General features: G+C 47.0%; 3 protein-coding genes and 2 non-coding genes across 6 annotated transcripts in view; 1 reads left to right on the forward strand and 4 right to left on the reverse strand.

Annotated features, from left to right (window-relative positions):
* The first annotated feature begins 935 nt into the window (after positions 1–935).
* On the forward strand, positions 936–2429 carry LOC121306473 (transcription factor HES-7-like). Its single transcript, XM_041238193.1, has 3 exons — positions 936–986; positions 1248–1343; positions 1842–2429. Exons 1-3 carry the CDS (start codon positions 936–938, stop codon positions 2370–2372), a joined length of 678 nt encoding a protein of 225 aa, XP_041094127.1. The 3' UTR covers positions 2373–2429.
* A 4041-nt stretch (positions 2430–6470) lies between these two features.
* On the reverse strand, positions 6471–6562 carry trnar-ucu. Its single transcript is given in 2 exon segments — positions 6471–6506; positions 6526–6562. It is a non-coding gene; the product is annotated as a tRNA-Arg (tRNA).
* Positions 6563–6652: 90 nt separating this feature from the next.
* On the reverse strand, positions 6653–6726 carry trnat-agu. The gene has a single exon. It is a non-coding gene; the product is annotated as a tRNA-Thr (tRNA).
* Positions 6727–7651: 925 nt separating this feature from the next.
* LOC121306615 (diacylglycerol O-acyltransferase 2-like) lies at positions 7652–12955 on the reverse strand. The gene is made up of 8 exons (XM_041238430.1): positions 12754–12955; positions 12004–12095; positions 11754–11877; positions 10865–10931; positions 10529–10733; positions 9648–9822; positions 9086–9285; positions 7652–8026 (listed from the first exon to the last, which is right to left on the reverse strand). Coding segments are annotated over exons 1-8 (1020 nt in total). The 5' UTR covers positions 12756–12955; the 3' UTR covers positions 7652–7871.
* A 1280-nt stretch (positions 12956–14235) lies between these two features.
* The window catches only part of LOC121306556 (2-acylglycerol O-acyltransferase 2-A-like), a 3984-nt gene continuing 719 nt past the window's right edge, over positions 14236–17500 (reverse strand). For both annotated transcript variants that reach the window (XM_041238346.1, XM_041238347.1), the window contains exons 3-7: positions 17166–17344; positions 16101–16305; positions 14921–15095; positions 14550–14749; positions 14236–14421 (exon numbers count right to left, since the gene is read on the reverse strand). In XM_041238346.1, coding sequence (XP_041094280.1) covers positions 14267–14421; positions 14550–14749; positions 14921–15095; positions 16101–16305; positions 17166–17344 — 914 coding nt within the window. In that variant the 3' untranslated portion in view covers positions 14236–14266. The remainder of the gene's footprint in view (positions 14422–14549; positions 14750–14920; positions 15096–16100; positions 16306–17165; positions 17345–17500) is intronic.

A 17500-nucleotide genomic window follows, 5' to 3' on the forward strand; every position in this document is an offset into this window, starting at 1 on the left:
TAGATAGATAGATAGATAGATAGATAGATTGTGGAATCTATGAATGCTAATGAACGCACACTTCTAGTGAGCTAAAACACACACACACACACGCACGCACACACACACACACACACACACACACACACACACACACACACGTTATATTTGTGGGGGCTCCTCACTGACTCTCACTATATTTTTATTTACTGTTTCTAACTCCAGTTAGAAAAAACTCCACGCAGGGTGAAAGTCGACAACAAACTCAATATTTTGGCACTTTAACAAAAAACAAAACAAAACAAAAAAACATTTTAAGGCATATTTAGTTCTTAAAAAGGTGTTTTTACAAAGTGGGGACGCCCCCACAACGAAGGATTTAAAAAAAAAAAAAATTTTAACTAAATAATTCTGTGAAGAAACATTGACGTAGAATGCATCAAATTACATAAATACAGCTCGCGTTCAAGAAAACACTTATTGAGTGCTTAATTTACAAAATGGAAATTGTGGTTTCTCAACAAATAAACAAATAAATAAATAACTAAATAAACGCTTAAATCAATAATCTAAACACATCTAAACACGTCTGATGGATTTATGGTGCTCCCCAGCCCCCTTTCTTCACACCTGTACATTGTTTTGAAGCCAGACTGATCTATTTCCACGATTTTTGCGCGTCTAATACACAAGCCTTATCGATAAACCCGCTTGACAATAACTTTCAAGTTGTAAAATGCTAATAGTGATCAAGCAGGTGAAAACAAAACGTCACTATGTCTTACAAATACCAGCCCCTGATTGGATAACAGCTGCCCTTCTCCCCGCTGGCACTGTCACCTGAGAGAACGGCGGTGGGCGTGACTGGGCGTGGTCAGTAGAACTTTACACCTGTATAAATACCGCCGGAGGAGCGACAGAGTCTTAAAACAGAGGAGAGAGTCGCTTTGACTGCAATGGATTTACACATCAACATGAAGCCAACAGCCACATCGGATTCAAAAAGGGTAAGCCAGCGTTGCTTTGAAGCCATGGGAGAAATATAGAGCCCTATTATCATTATGCATTTTTCAGCAGTGACTTGCTCAGGGTCACACACACACACACACACACGACTGATTCAGCGGCTGAGGCGAGATTTGAACCTCCTGGTATCAAGGATACCCTCTCTCCAGCCGCTGGACCAGCACTCGTACCACTGTGCTGCGCAAGACGTGTTTTCAGCAGCGTGTTGCTGTGCTCACACGTGTCTCCCTCCACCTGCACAGGTTCCGAAGCCGCTGATGGAGAAGAGACGGCGGGACCGCATCAACCGCAGCTTGGAGACTTTACGCGTGCTGCTGCTGCACAGCGCGAAGAATGAGGTCAGTTCTGTTTCTAAATGCTCCAATTCACACACTGACTACAGCCATTGAAATATAGCTAGATTGCGTGATTGTAGAAGTTTATATAAACTAATGTGAATTAGAATTGACTCAAACACAGGCTCCCTTGAGAAAAAGATGCACAGCATATCGAAACGCTGAGCTAATATATAAAAAAAGAAAAGGGTATTTGTAGATAAAATGTAGATAAATTAATTACAAATCGAATATTCTACAAACCTTAATTACAAATCGAAATTCTACCTTTGGATCTATATATATAATATTATATATATTATATATATATCTTATATATATATATATATATATATATATATATATATATATATGATATACTGATATATATTATATATCATATATAGCCAATTGTTAATTGAAGAGTCATTGCGAAGCCATATATAATCTACTGTGTGTCTAATTATTGATTTCTTTCGTTTGTTCGTTCGTTCGTTCGTTGATGCATTCCTGCCATTCCAGAAACTCAGAAATCCCAAAGTCGAAAAATTGGAGATTTTGGAGAGCGTGGTCCAGTTTCTGAAAGCCGAATTGGAAGGCGGTGACATCACCAGGCAAAAAAGCCGAAAAAGGGATGAGGAGGAAGAAGCGATGACGACAACGAATAATCGAGCCACGTCGTCCTCCCAACTGAACTACCAGGTTGGGGTGAGGACGTGCCTCCTGCGCGTCAGCGACTTCATCCACGCCAGGAGCCAACACCTGAACGGAATGGCCCAGTCGAACCGGGACCTCTCGCAGCGGGTAGGCGAGACTGGGGTTGAAGAAGCGGTCGGACCTTTGCCCCGCGTGGAACCCGTGCCCGCTCACTATCTGCCCCTGAGCAGGGAAAGCACCCTCGGACAGACCTCCGGTGTTTACACGACGTCACAGAATCCGGGCTTCGTCCGGGCGTTCGAGGGCACCCCCAAATCGGACAGTGCGGACCCCGCATCCACGCATGGGCCGCACAAGCAAGCTACTGCGAGCGGGGTCTGGAGGCCATGGCCGTAACAGGGCGCTTATTGGAACAGACTTATTTAACAAAAAACGTCACAAATTGAGCTAAGACTACATTTCTTTCACACAGAAATTCAACCTGCAGTTTGCACCCCCCCCCCCCACACCCCCCCCCCCCCCACCCCCCCCCCCCCCCCTTGAAGCAAAAACGATTTTTTCCTTCTTTTGTAAAAAAGGAAGAAAACAAAAGCAACACGAACTTCCTGTTTATTAAATTAATAAAACAAGGGGGAGAAATTACTTCATAATATTTAGATACAACACCGTCTGAGTTGCTTGATCATTTTCGGTCCACAGAAGTCATTTTTATATTAAAAAGGGCTGTGCAAAGCGAATATCTTGTATTTTTTTTATATTAAAAAAAGATTTGTATCTGACTGACCCAGTGGATCATTTTGGAATAAACTCTTTCAAAACTGAACATGTGTGGTGACTGTGTTTTATTATTATTAAGATTTGTTTTCTTAATTCACACACATTTGTTTGTAGTGTTTCTGAGTTATTTGTGCATATGATAGATTCCCTATTCTAAACTCTCTATATAAATATATCCACTCACTCACTCACACTGTGCATTGACTCTCACAGTGCAGATTCCCTATTCTAAACTCTCTATATAAATATATCCACTCACTTGCACACACTGTGCATTGACTCTCACAGTGCAGATTCCCTGTTCTAAACTCTCTATATAAATATATCCACTCACTCACACACACTGTGCATTGACTCTCACAGTGCAGATTCCCTGTTCTAAACTCTCTATATAAATATATCCACTCACTCACAAACTATGAGTTCGAGTTTGCTCATACGTCTCACACCCTGCGGACTGTCCCTGAGCATGTCTTAATTGATTGATAGGTCTCAATCGCCCTGCAGCTGGACGCCTGCCCGGGACTCTTTGGTGTAAACGGCGCGCTTTGCACCCTGACCAGGCGAGACCGTAGTGAGGACCATTATCCGCACAAAACTGGGCAATTCAAATCCAAATCAAAGGTTCGCACGGGGGGGGGGTTTTGGAAAAAAAAGGAATTTTTTTCAAAGTTATGGAAGTTCATAAAAACATTTTTAAAAAATCTGCAAGTGAAGGGGATGTAGACAGATAGACAGATAGATAGATAGAAAGGGGTCACAGACAGTGTTATTGGGGGGGGGGGGGAGTGTTTAAGTGTGTCTGGAGAAAGGGAGAATGGACTTTTTTTTTTTTTTTTTTCTCGTGGGAAAGAGTTCCAACCTGTCGGGATTGACGCGGTTCAAACCAAAAAAAAACTATTAGGTTTTGATAATCCAATTTTAAAATTATTTAAAAATCGCAATGCTATACCATGCTAAAAGTTTTATTTATTTACGACCCCCCCCCCCCCCCCCCCATGAACAGCAGATCTTGAAGCACACACAGGAGCTGCTGTAAATGAAGGACAGTGCAATAGGTCTAAAATAAAAAGCTGTCCTTCGTCTTTAACGAGAATATCCGCGTCCTTTATCATTGCAGATTGACCCTGTGTGTGTGTGTGTGTGTGTCTGTCTGTCTGTCTGTCTATCTTGAGGAAGGAAACGTGATGGGATTTATTGAATCTCCACACTTGAAGCAAATGCCCTCTTCATCCTACAAAAATCTTTTGTATTTCTGCACACTGATGGCTCTCAATCGCCCGGCCAGCTGGATGCCTGACCGGGGGCCGCTTTGCACCTTGTCGAGGCGCGACCGTAGTGAGGGCCATTACCCGTGCAAATTGGATATTTGACCCCGAACAATGACGGGCTGATGGGCTCGAGTGTGACTGTAATAGCCTCGCAGTTGAAACGGCAAAAGCTCGTTTGAATAGACCTTGTGTCTGATCCTCCGCGGGCGGTGTGAAGCCCGACGTGTATTCTAATACAGTGTTTAGAGCCGTGCGCAATGCACGCACTAAACACCCCCAAAATCAATACCGGGAACACTGCTGCGGGTAAAGAGCGCTCCAAACCGTGGGGGGAGAGAGGGGGGGGGGGGGGGGGGGCATTACAGCCGCTCCACGGGGAGTCTGCGCGTGCCCTGCGAGCGAGTGTTCCCTGCACGCGTGGGGTCAGATTTGTTTTTTTTTTTTTTTGTTGTTGTTGTTGTTGTTGTTTTCGATGGGGGGCGGGTTTGCCTCCTCTTTGATTATGAAAAGCGACACGTCGCTGTCTGCCGTCATAAAACAAAAACAAAACAAACGCTTCATTTATTTGCCAAGGGGGGGGACCCCCAAAACCCCCACGTCCTAGCCCAGTGACGCTTCATTTGATTTCTAATTTAACCCCCAGGGGGGGGTGGGGGGGGGGTGGGGGGGGGTGGGGGGTGGGGGGGGGGGGGTGCAGTTTCGGGTCACGGAAGGTTGCAGGATGCACTAATGACAGTTAAACGGGGCTCTCCCTAAACCTGCAGTAACCACTCGATTATTTGACTCGAGATTAGGAAGCAATTAAAAACGCATTGTTGTCTCTTTTAGCAGAGTTTCGGTGCGTGGAGCGAGCGGCGTGCTGCGGGACGGCGTGGAACGATCAAAGCGTTCTAGAATGGTAAAATCCGGAGAGCGAGCCCTTGCATTGATTTCGTTTATTCTTGTGGTGGATTCAGCCTGCTATGAGGGACCCGAGGCACTGGCCTCGGTTAAAATGATACTAATTATTATTTATGAGGGCTCTCTTATTCGTGGTAAAGCATAGGGAAGCATTGTAAAGCACAGAGAGGTCTGGTAAAGCACAGGGAAGCATTGTAAAGCACAGAGAGGTCTGGTAAAGCATAGGGAAGCATTGTAAAGCACAGAGAGGTCTGGTAAAGCATAGGGAAGCATTGTAAAGCACAGAGAGGTCTGGTAAAGCATAGGGATGCATTGTAAAGCACAGAGAGGTATGGTAAAGCATAGGGAAGCATTGTAAAGCACAGAGAGGTCTGGTAAAGCATAGGGAAGCATTGTAAAGCACAGAGAGGTCTGGTAAAGCATAGGGAAGCATTGTAAAGCACAGAGAGGTCTGGTAAAGCATAGGGAAGCATTGTAAAGCACAGAGAGGTCTGGTAAAGCATAGGGAAGCATTGTAAAGCACAGAGAGGTCTGGTAAAGCATAGGGAAGCATTGTAAAGCACAGAGAGGTCTGGTAAAGCATAGGGAAGCATTGTGCACAGAGAGGTCTGGCATTGTAAAGAGAGAGGTCTGGTAAAGCATAGGGAAGCATTGTAAAGCACAGAGAGGTATGGTAAAGCATATTAATAACCGTTTGGCAAACCAGGGTAAATGCATAGATATATATATACTTGAAAGGGGTCCACAGACAGTAATAGGAGGGAGGGGGGGGGGGGGGGGGGGGGGGGTTAAGTGTGTCTCTGGGAAAGGGAGAATGGATTTTTTTTTTTTTTTTCTCGTGGGAAAGAGTTCCAAACCTGTCAGGAGTGACGCGGTCCTGGTTTCGAGCCTCCCTGTGAAACGATGTTTTTATGACGTGTCCGGGGCAGTGACGTTTGTGGCGGCTCACAGAAGTGCGAGCTGCGGGTTTGGGGTCTGGGCGCTGCCTTGCCAAATGGAGCCGGGGTGGGGGGGGATGCTGAAGAAACCTTTGATTTTACTTATCAGCGGCAGAAAGAAGAAAAATCTACTCTACACGAACTGGACCGTCAACGTGTCTGCATCCTTCTGACGTGCAGACGGGGCTGATCTCTCTAGCCCTGCTCTGGGTTCCACACCCTGGTCTACATTGTTTAATTGAAACAATTAACGGAACCCCTATCCGGACTCTGAAGTCGTGCATGACCTCATTTTATCAGCTAAGCATGTAAAGCCGGGGGAACAGGGAGACAATGGGGCTTGGAAGTCGGTTTCAGGGGACGGAGTTTCAGGGCACACCAGGGGAGAGACGCGGGGGTTTCAAGTCGCTGCTCCTGGGGAAAATAGCTCTGTGTTCCCGCAGCTTGACATAAATAATAACGTGGTGTTGCCTTCTTTACTGAACGAAGTCTTGAGACTTAAAAAAAAAAAAAAAAAGTAAATAATAATAATGTTTATAATTTTGACTTTAGAAAATATAATAAAAATACATTTAAAAAAAAAAAAAAAAAAAAAAAAAAAAAAAAAGCGACTCTGGTGGGACTCGAACCCACAACCTTTGAATGACTTCACCCGTCATGATCTAGAAGTCCAATGCGCTATCCATTGCGCCACAGAGCCGCGGCGGTAATGCTGCGCACCTACACCTTTAGTAATTAGCCGATCATTTCAATATTTAAAAAAATAAATAATTCATTTCTTTAAAGAACAAGGCCCCGCTGGGATTCGAACCCAGGATCTCCTGTTTACTAGACAGGCGCTTTAACCATCTAAGCCACGGCGCCTCTGCACAGGGGGAATGCAATAAGTGTGCTAATAAGGAAATTGCGTTTGCGTTTGCGTTTGCGTTTGCGTTTGCGTTTGCGTTTGCGTTTGCGTTTGCGTGTGCGTGTGCGTGTGCGTGTGCGTGTCTGTCTGTGTCTGTCTTGTCTGCCTGTCAGTGCACTGTGACACCGACCCACAGTGTCCTCTGACACTGAATTCATGAGACGATGTCCCCCGAGTGGTTAAGGCTCACCAATTCCTGGACTGCTAATCCATTGTTGCTCTGCACGCGTGACGTGCGCATCCCAGCTTTAGGGTAGGTAGCAGCCTTCATTCGGAAGAAATATTTCTTTATGTAAACTAATTTATAAATTTATATTATTTATTTATTTATTTATTTATTTATTCCAAAAAAAAAAAAAAAAAAAAAAAAAAGGAATTTCTTCATTTTATTTTCCTTTAACCGGGGCTTGGCCCCCGACGTGGTTGAAGACGTAGTCACCTTCTGATCTGGATTACCACACTTTATTATTATTGATTATTATTATTATTATTATTATTATTATTATGCTTGGGTGTATTATTTAATTTACAAAAATCACTTCCGTTGTGTCATAGACCTCCATCATACGTCACAGACCAATCTTTCGAGAGACAAACCTCACCCTATTGAATGACGTGCCATTAGCAGAGTTTACGCAATTATAAAAGGGGGGAAAGGGGGAAGGGGAGGGATATATCAGTAAGGCTGTTTACATCATTCCACCATTAAAATTCTCGGCCATACGTTTTTTTTTTTTTTTTTTTTTTTTCAAATTCTGCCCAGCCGGGATTTTTGAATATAAATCATTATAATTGGTGTGTTCAGTACAAGGCTGTTTACATCAGTGCCACCATTATAACCAAAAGCAAACGTTATAAATCATGCTAATTATCAGTAAGGCTGTTTACATCATTCCACCATTATTTAAAAGCGACTTTTTTTTTTTTTTTTTTTTTTTTAAATTCTGCAGCGTAACACTAGAACACAGGATTTAAAAACACACACAGTCTCAGTTCCAGCAAGGAAAGTCATCTGAGTCACGTGTCCCAGGTTTAAAGGGCCCGTTGCAGTTTTCTCTGTGGCCGGCAGTGCCCCCTGGTGGGCCAGGCTGGGCGCTGCGCCTCAGAGGATTTCGAGCTGGCTTTCCTCAGGCAGACCGCAGGCCACCTTGTGCTGGTCGAAGAGGTCAAGGATCGCTTGCATGTAGAGCTGGTGATAGTGATCCACTACCCGGCCAGGAGGAGAGACCATCTTTGGCATCGCGATGGGTTTCCCAACTGCAACGAGAGGGCAGGCATTATTATTATTATTATTATTATTATTACACTATGTAACACAATTTTTGTTCCTGGGTAGTAAGTGTTATTTCCTAGTTGCTTATGCCTCAAAAGTATAGAAAATAGCTATTATTCTCCACAAACTTTGCTTTTGTGACCAGGACAGGTAAATTTACAGTATAATCGTAAATCTCGAAAAACTACTCACTTCTAAATCTTTTGTGGTCATTTTTGTATTACTTTAGTATAAATACATGTTAATTTGGATTCATATGTTGTTTTTTTTTCTGACTTTATGTGAACGAAAAGACACACATTTGCCCGTTTTCCCATTGGAAATAGTGATATTTTGAAATATCACTGTCCTGGTCACAAAAGCAAAGTTTGTGGGGAATAATAGCCATTTTCTATACTTTTGAGGCATAAGCAATTAGGAAATAACACTTACTAGCCAGGAACCAAAATTGTGTTACACAGTGTTATTATTATTATTATTAGATATTTTTAACTGCACACACACATGCACATGTTTCTGAGACTTGTGCATTAACACCGACACAAAGTGTAGATTTTGTTTGTCAAACAAAGCGAGGTCCTATTGGAAGAGACTCTGCAGCAGCCCCTGACTCACTGTGTGTGTGTGAGAGACCCTGAGCGAGTCACTGAACCTGTGTGCTCCGTCCTTGATTTATAAAACAAAGCGAGGTCCTATTGGAAGAGACTCTGCAGCAGCCCCTGACTCACTGTGTGTGTGTGTGTGAGACCCTGAGCGAGTCACTTCACCTCCTTGTGCTCCGTCCTTCAAACGTCAAACAAAGCAAGGTCCTATTGGAAGTGACTCTGCAGCAGCAGCCGCTGTTGATGATGCAGAGTTCACCCTCCTAGTCTCTGGAAGTCTCTTTGGATAAAAGCCTCTTCTGAATGACTCATTAATAATTAATGTTATAAACCTTATTTAAACTTTATTTATTACCCCTGGTCGTGCTTTATTACCCCCAGCCGTGCTTTATAACACTTTGATAGCCTTGGAGGGGTGCAAGCGAGGGTCTGGACTCTCACCCACAGTGGTGATGGGCTTAGGGAAGGGTAGCAGCCCCCAGGATTTGAAGAGGATCCCCTTCCCTTTGAAGAGGCAGGGCGCGAAGCCCACGTATTTGTGGAAGGCGATCTGCAGACTCCTCTTCCAGCTCCCCTCCTCGAAGATCACCTGGTGGAAAATGTCATTCTCCCCGAACGAGAAGACAGGAACGAGGTCAGCCCTGGAGAGAGAGAGAGAGAGAGAGAGAGAGAGAGAGAGAGAGAGAGAGAGAGAGAGAGAGAGAGAGGAGAGACTGAGAGAGGGAGGAGTCAGAGAGAGAGAGAGAGAGAGAGAGAGAGAGAGAGAGAGAGAGAGAGAGAGTGTTACTGAAACTAAACCGAGTCAAGCAGAGCAGCGTTTGGGCTCTAGTGCCTTCATCAGTGTTATTGAAACTAAACTGAGTCAAGCAGAGCAGCGTTTGGGCTCTAGTGCCTTCATCAGTGTTACTGAAACTAAACTGAGTCAAGCAGACCAGCGTTTGGCTTCGGGGATGAGGTGGGGTGAGGTGGGGTGAGGGTTGGGGTGGGAGGGGGGAGTTCCTACCCGTACTCGATGGCCAGCTTGACGAAGCCCTTTCTGTTCCTTATGACGATGGAGTTGTGTCCGGGGCTGCAGGTCAGAGACTCAGCGGCGCCCCCTACCACGATCGCCACCGCAGTGCCAGTGCCGTTCTGGGAGAGGAGGTACTTCAGACTGGGCTTGCTCACTGGACACATTCCTGAGGGGGGGGGGATGCTTTACCAGATGCTTTACCAGACCTCTCTGTGCTTTACAATGCTTCCCTATGCTTTACCAGACCTCTCTGTGCTTTACAATGCTTCCCTATGCTTTACCAGACCTCTCTGTGCTTTACAATGCTTCCCTATGCTTTACCAGACCTCTCTGTACTTTACAATGCTTCCCTATGCTTTACCAGACCTCTCTGTGCTTTACAATGCTTCCCTATGCTTTACCAGACCTCTCTGTGCTTTACAATGCTTCCTTATGCTTTACCAGACCTCTCTGTGCTTTACAATGCTTCCCTGTGCTTTATCAGACCTCTCTGTGCCATAAGTAAAGCTAGTAAGAGGTAAGAGAATGGATTTGAAAGCTATCGTGGCAAGAGGCTGAGTCGTTCATGTATTTATGTATGTGTTTGTTGGTATGTGTGTGTGTGTGTGTGTCAACGTGTGTGTTGTGTTTTTGTTTGCGTGTGTGTGTTGGTGTGTGTGTATTTGTTTGTGTTTTTGTTGGTGTGTGTGTATTTGTTTGTGTTTTTGTTGGTGTGTGTGTGTATTTGTTTGTGTGTTTGTTGATGTGTGTGTGTGTGTGTATTTGTTTGTGTGTTTGTTGGTGTGTGAGTGTGTGTATTTGTTTGTGTGTTTGTTGGTGTGTGAGTGTGTGTATTTGTTTGCGTGTTTGTTTGTGTGTTTTCTGTCTCTCACCCGCGCACATCATGTACTCCCGGTAGATCGGCATCTTGAACAGCCCGGCCAGCGTGGCCAGGTGCGGCCGTATCCCGGGAAACATTGTCGAGAACCCGGTCCCTTCCGTGGAGAAGCTGCTGAAGGCTCCGGCGCACATGATGCCATGCGGGTGGCAGCCAAACACGTAGTTCCTCTCCGGGCTCAGCTCCGCTGTCTTCACCAGCTGGGTGGAGAGGGGAAGACGGGAGCGTGGCGCAGTATCCCAGGAGAAATAAATCAATGATAATAATAATAATAATAATAATAATAATAATAATAATAATAATAATAATAATAATAATAATAATGCCGCACCTTGATGGGATAGTAATTACTGAAGTGTTTCCACACCCTCCAGTGCCTCATCCATTTCGATGTCCTGCTCCCTACAGGAGAGACAGGGAATTACACCCTGGACTATCCCTCTGTGCTTTACAATGCTTCCCTATGCTTTACCAGACCTCTCTGTGCTTTACAATGCTTCCCTATGCTTTACCAGACCTCTCTGTGCTTTACAATGCTTCCCTATGCTTTACCACACCTCTCTGTGCTTTACAATGCTTCCCTATGCTTTACCAGACCTCTCTGTGCTTTACAATGCTTCCCTGTGCTTTACCAGACCTCTCTGTGCTTTACAATGCTTCCCTATGCTTTACCAGACCTCTCTGTGCTTTACAATGCTTCCCTATGCTTTACCAGACCTCTCTGTGCTTTACAATGCTTCCCTATGCTTTACCAGACCTCTCTGTGCTTTACAATGCTTCCCTATGCTTTACCAGACCTCTCTGTGCTTTACAATGCTTCCCTATGCTTTACCAGGCCTCTCTGTGCTTTACAATGCTTCCCTGTGCTTTACCAGACCTCTCTTTGTTGTGCTGTTACTATGGGGGAAACTCTTATAAGGAGTAACTAAGTCTCTTGTAATCAAAGAAACAACAAAATTATATGACAAAAAAAAAAAAGAAAGTCCACCGGAAGCCATAACAGCAGCACAGTAGCATTTCATGTTAGATTTTGAAATGGGAAAACTACCAAGCGCTGGGTGTGAGGTTCAATATGTATATTGTAATAGGTCGTCCAAAGTGAGCTGTAATGCTTCGTTAAGATGTCCCAACACTACGTTTGGCAAACCCCGCAAGCCACCCCCCCCCCCACCCCCCCCCCCCCCCCCCCCCCCCCCCCCCCCCCCCCCCCCCCCCCCCACCCCCCCCCCCTTACCTTTCTCACAGGCGAGTCCCAGTCCAGGAACAGCCAGGTGAAGTAGAGCACAGACAGGATCCACAGCCTGGTGAACAGCAGGGAGACCATAAGAATGCTGCCAAAGATCCCTGCAATGGAGAAAGGAGGCTGAAATCAGCACGGACATTATAGAGGAGCTCTGGTACTGCAGGGGTTAAAGAGAGGGGCTTGTTACCAGGGGGGGGTCTAGTCGATGGGGAGCCTCACTCACGTACCCATGCCGAGGAAGGTCAGCACACCCTGCAGCACACTCAGCTTCTCTATCAGCTCCTGGGTCCAGGGCTTCATACTGACCGGCACAGGACTCCTGCAGAGTGGGGAGAGGGAGGGAGGGGGCAGAGAGGGGAGAAGGGAGAGAGAGAGGATAGAGAGAGGTAAGAGAGGGGAGAGAGAGAGGCAAGAGAGAGGGGAGAGAGGGAAGAGAGAGAGGAAAGAGAGAGGGGAGAGAGAGAGGGGAGAGAGAGGCAAGAGAGAGGGGATAGAGTGCAGAGAGAGAGGGGAGAGAGAGGGGAGAGAAGAGAGTCGATAGAGGGAGGGAGGGGGCAGAGAGGCAAGAGAGAGAGAAGGGATAGAGAGAGGGGAGAGAGAGGGGATAGACAGAGGAAAGAGATGGGATAGAGATTGGGGAGAGAGAGGGGAGACAGTGAGGAAGCAGAGTGATATATCATTGGCGCTAGTGTTTATCATAAAAATATATTTCAAATTTAAATAACAGGTCAATGAGGCCAGTTAAAAATTACAAAATACACTGTCCTGAGATGACGTCTGCAGCTTGAAACGTCTAGTCTACTGAAATCCCTAACCCCCAAATATTTATATATACATATACATAAACTTATATACACACGCACACACACACACATATATATATACACACACACATCAGTGCAATAAACACAGCACTGGCTGGAAAGCCAGTCTACAGTGTAGTGTTTAAATAGGTAATGATATAGCAGAACACTTACATTTCAGCTCTTGGCTGTGGATGTCACACAGGCATTCTCCTTCCATAAGGAATATGTAGTTTTTGAAAATGCTGTTTCACAGGCTTGACTTGCTATCGCTTTCTGCACTTTGCCCAGCTTGACGTGGATGCTGTATAAACGAGACGATAACCAAGGGCTCACACAGCCACTCGCTGTGTGCGCGCGCGCGCGTGTGTGTGTGACTCAGTGTGTCTCAGCGTGCCAGTGTGTGTGTGTGTCTTTGTGTGCGTGTCAGTGTGTGTCAGTGTTTCTCTGGGTCAAGGTCTTATGTGATAAGACAGTGTTGCAAAATCAACGCAGAAGAGGGTGTTGAAGCAGAACTCTAGTGTTCTAGGTATCAGGGTCTGATATATATTATAAAGACATTTCAGAGGGCTAGATCTCATCAATATCAGGGTCTAGTGCTGTATATTATAAAGACATTTCAGAGGGCTGGATCTCATCAATATCAAGGTCTAGTGCTGTATATTATAAAGACATTTCAGAGGGCTGTGTCTCATCAATATCAGGGTCTAGTGCTGTATATTATAAAGACATTTCAGAGGGCTGGATCTCATCAATATCAGGGTCTAGTGTTGTATATTATAAAGACATTTCAGAGGGCTGTGTCTCATCAATATCAGGGTCTAGCGCTGTATATTATAAAGACATTTCAGAGGGCTGGATCTCATCAATATCAGGGTCTAGTGCTGTATATTATAAAGACATTTCAGAGGGCTGGATCTCATCAATATCAGGGTCTAGTGCTGTATATTATAAAGACATTTCAGAGGGCTGTGTCTCATCAATATCAGGGTCTAGCGCTGTATATTATAAAGACATTTCAGAGGGCTGGATCTCATCAATATCAGGGTCCGTCCCCCCCTTTTAGTCCTTGTTAATACACAGACACACGCATGGGTTATAATCAATATTTTTTTATTATATAACATTTTGAAAGTCAGCTCCAAAATGGGTTCAAACATTTAGTGGAAGGAACTGGAAACACACCTCCGGTTAGTTTAGAGAGAGATGATCTGTCACAGGGCTGGTCCTGGCTGCAGTCAGCACAGTTTGGGTCGAGGCTGTGTTGCTTTGGTCAGGAATAGCAGGGCTGGAAATCAGACTCCCGCTGCGCAGCAGTGTGATCCAGTCCTGCTTTCACTAGGAGTTTAATAATCAGACTCTTGCTGCACAGCAGTGTGATCCAGTCCTGCTTTCACTAGGAGTTTAATAATCAGACTCTTGCTGCACAGCAGTGTGATCCATTCCTGGTTTCACTAGGAGTTTAATAATCAGACACAGCTGAGCTTGTTGCCTAGACACACTGGGGGCTGATCAAGCTGGTAGTAAAACCTTGACTGTGATCCCACTGTATTTGCAATATCGACGGACCGTTATCTTGAACAAAAGTCAGCCCTGGACAGATATTATCTCTCATTATCTCCTCTCCTACTCTCTCTCGAGAGAGGAGCGGTAGAATATTTCTCCTCTCCCTCTCCCTCTCTCTCTCTCAGATGAAGCTCAGGTGTCGGTGCTTCTCGATCCCGTATTTCTCCTTGTTCTCCTCGAAGAGCTGGTTCAGCCCGTTCAGATAGAGCGTGTGCACCCGGTCCACCTCCTCCCGGGTCGGGCAGGGGTCCTGAGAGACCAGGATCGGGCGACCCACTGTAGAGGAGAGAGAGAGAGAGAGAGAGAGAGAGATAAGGGCAGTTAGGGACATACAACTGGGAGGGGGACCCCCTTCTCCCCTCCCCTGCGGGGTCGGTCTCTTACCCCCCTCTCCCCCCCCTTACCCACAGTGCAGACTGGCTTGCGGAAGGGCAGCAGCCCCCAGCTGTACTGGAACACCCCCCTGGCGTGGAAGAGCGGCAGTGCCACGCCCATGAGCTTCTGCAGCCTCTCCTGGGCGTCGCGCAGCGCGGAGCCCCGCGGGTTCGGCATCTGATTGAAGAGCTCGTTCTCCCCGAAAGAGAAGACGGGGACCAGCGGGGACCTGCGGGGGACACGGCGTGTCTCAGTGTGCCGTCTCTGTCTCTGTCTCTGTCTCTCACTCACCTGTGTTTGACTTGTCTCTGAGTTTCAGTCTCTCAGTCTGTGTCTCACTCTCTCATACTACTGTTTGACTGTCTCACTCCCTCTGTCTCACTCTCTCACTCTCTCGTACCCGTGTTGGATGGCCAGCTTGACGAAGCCCTTCCTGCTCAACAGCTGCAGGGTGAGCGCTCCGGGACGAGCCTCCAGAGACTCGGGGGCGCCCCCTACTGCCAGCACGGCTGCATGACCGCCCCCCGGCTGGCTCAGGAGGAAACTGGCACTGCGCTTATCAGAGGAGACCAGACCTGGAAAGAGGGAGACGGGTACCTGGACTGTTCGGTAGAAGGCCGTCCGGAATGTGGATCCTTTCAACTCAGGGGCGCCCCCCCTTCACGCCTCAGGATTTAGATGCTACTGCGTGGAAGAGAGGACTTGGCGACAGGCGGTGTGTGTGTGTGTGTGGTGTGTGTGTGTGTGTGTGTGTGTGTGTGTGTGTGTGTGTGTGTGTGTGTGTGTGTGTGTGTGTGTGTGTGTGTGTGTGTCAGTGTGTGTGTGTGTGTGTGTGTGTGTGTGTGTGTGTGTGTGTGTGTGTGTGTGTGTGTGTGTGTGCAACAAGGTAAAAGCAGGGTGACCCAGCGCCTCACTTTCTCCACAGTGATTTCTCAATGCAGGCCTCTTATGAAACCCTGCTGATGCTACTGGCTGCAGCCCACTGTGAGGGATTCACAGACACAGCAACCCTGCTCCAGCCCCGAGGGACAGGTCAGGAGGGAGGGGGGCGGGTGCATGCCATTGCACAAGCACCAGAGCAGGGAGAGGAAATGCAAAGAGGCCACACAGCGCTGGCTGGACTGTGTCAGAGTTTCTCTACGTCTCCGGGTGTGTGAGTGTGTGTGTGCCTCTCTCTCGCTGTCTCGGTGTGTCTGTGTTTCTGTCTCTCTCTCTCTCTCTCTCTCTCTCTCTCTCTCTCTCTCTCTCTCTCTCTCTCTCTTGTCCAATTGACTCTCTCCTCGAAGACGGACCAGAGCCACAGAGACTCTTTCAGTCACGAGTGGAGAGTGACACAGACAGAGAAGAACATACTCACACAGAGGGGAGACGTAGTCCAGTCTGAACAGTGGTTAGGTTCAGTGTGACTCACTGTCACTGTGAGCGTGTCTCCCTCGGCTCTCTTTGTATGTTGGGAGTGTCTCTCTCTCTCTCTCTCTCTCTCTCTCTCCCCCTCTCCTCTTTCTCCCCTCTCCCCCTCTCCTCTCTCCCCTCTCTCCCCCTCTCCCCTCTCCCCCTCTCCCCTCTCCCTCTCCCCTCACCTGCACACATGATGTAGTCTCGAAAGAAGGGCACTTTGAACCAGAAGGGCAGCATGAGCAGGTAGGGGGTGAGTCCGGGGAACAGCTTTCCGAATCCCGATGCCTTCGTGCAGAAATTCCCAAATGCTCCGGCCACCAGAACTCCATGAGGATGAAACCCGAACAGATAGTTCAGCTTGGGATCCAAATCCACTGTCTTCACTAACTGGAGAGAGGAGAGGGGGGGAGAGGGGGAGAGGAGGGAGAGGGGGAGAGGAAAGGGAGAGGAGAGGGAGAGGGGAGGAGAGAGATGGGGAGAGAGGTGAGGAGAGAGAGGGGAGGAGGGGAAGAGGAGATGGGGAGGAGAGGGGAGGAGAGGGGAGGAGAGGGAGGAGGGAGATGGGAGGAGAGACATTTTGAAATACTGAGTTACTTAAGACACTGAGAAAGACTTTCAGTTTGAGTGTCTTTAAGTTCAGTATTTCAAAATGTTCCAATATATATTTTTTTGTGTGTGAGTTTGTAATTATTTTTTAGTTATAAGTGTATATCTGTATACATGCACAGCAGTGTGATCCAGTCCTGCTTTCACTAGGAGTTTAATAATCAGACTCCCGCTGCACAGCAGTGTGATCCAGTCCTGCTTTCACTAGGAGTTTAATAATCAGACTCCCGCTGCACAGCAGTGTGATCCAGTCCTGGTTTCACTAGGAGTTTAATAATCAGACTCCCGCTGCACAGCAGTGTGATCCAGTCCTGCTTTCACTAGGAGTTTAATAATCAGACTCCCGCTGCACAGCAGTGTGATCCAGTCCTGCTTTCACTAGGAGTTTAATAATCAGACTCCCGCTGCACAGCAGTGTGATCCAGTCCTGCTTTCACTAGGAGTTTAATAATCAGACTCCCGCTGCACAGCAGTGTGATCCAGTCCTGCTTTCACTAGGAGTTTAATAATCAGACACACCTGAGCTTGTTGCCTAGACACACTGGGGCTGATCAAGCTGGTAGTAAAACCTGGACTGGATCACACTGCTGTGCAACGGGAGGAGTCTTATTTGGGGGTCCTGTCTGCGCCCTGGAACTCACCGTGAGGGGGAAGTAGTCTCGGAAGTGACGCCACACCCTCCAGCCACGCACCCACGAGGACCGGCGTCCACCGAGCATGGGGGTTTCCCTGTCAAGATACAGCCAGGCAGCATAGAGAGCAGCAAGGAACCACAGATCAGTGAGACAGAGAAGGATGAAGAGAGCGAGACAGCACTGTGCTGGAGAGGGGAGGGGAGAGGAGAGAGAGAGAGGGGGGACAGGGGAGAGAGAGGAGGGGGAGTCGAGAGAGGAGAGAGGGGAGAGGGAGAGAGGAGAGGGGAGAGAGAAGAGAGAGGAGAGGGGAGAGTGGAGGGGAGAGAGGGGAGAGAGAAAGG

This window comes from Polyodon spathula, chromosome 48, assembly GCF_017654505.1.
Source record: "Polyodon spathula isolate WHYD16114869_AA chromosome 48, ASM1765450v1, whole genome shotgun sequence".
In the NCBI taxonomy this organism is placed as follows: Eukaryota; Metazoa; Chordata; class Actinopteri; order Acipenseriformes; family Polyodontidae; genus Polyodon; species Polyodon spathula.

What these genes read in the sequence shown, in the direction of transcription:
- LOC121306473 (XM_041238193.1), top strand. Translation starts at nt 936, where the DNA reads ATGGATTTACACATCAACATGAAGCCAACAGCCACATCGGATTCAAAA. An exon ending in CCACATCGGATTCAAAAAGG is followed by an intron (nt 987 to 1,247) that starts GTAAGCCAGCGT and finishes CCACCTGCACAG; the next exon opens with GTTCCGAAGCCGCTGATGGA. An exon ending in TGCACAGCGCGAAGAATGAG is followed by an intron (nt 1,344 to 1,841) that starts GTCAGTTCTGTT and finishes CTGCCATTCCAG; the next exon opens with AAACTCAGAAATCCCAAAGT.
- LOC121306615 (XM_041238430.1), bottom strand. An exon ending in GGAGTACATGATGTGCGCGG is followed by an intron (nt 9,823 to 10,528) that starts GTGAGAGACAGA and finishes CCCCCCCCTCAG; the next exon opens with GAATGTGTCCAGTGAGCAAG. An exon ending in TAAGCCCATCACCACTGTGG is followed by an intron (nt 8,027 to 9,085) that starts GTGAGAGTCCAG and finishes CTCTCGTTGCAG; the next exon opens with TTGGGAAACCCATCGCGATG.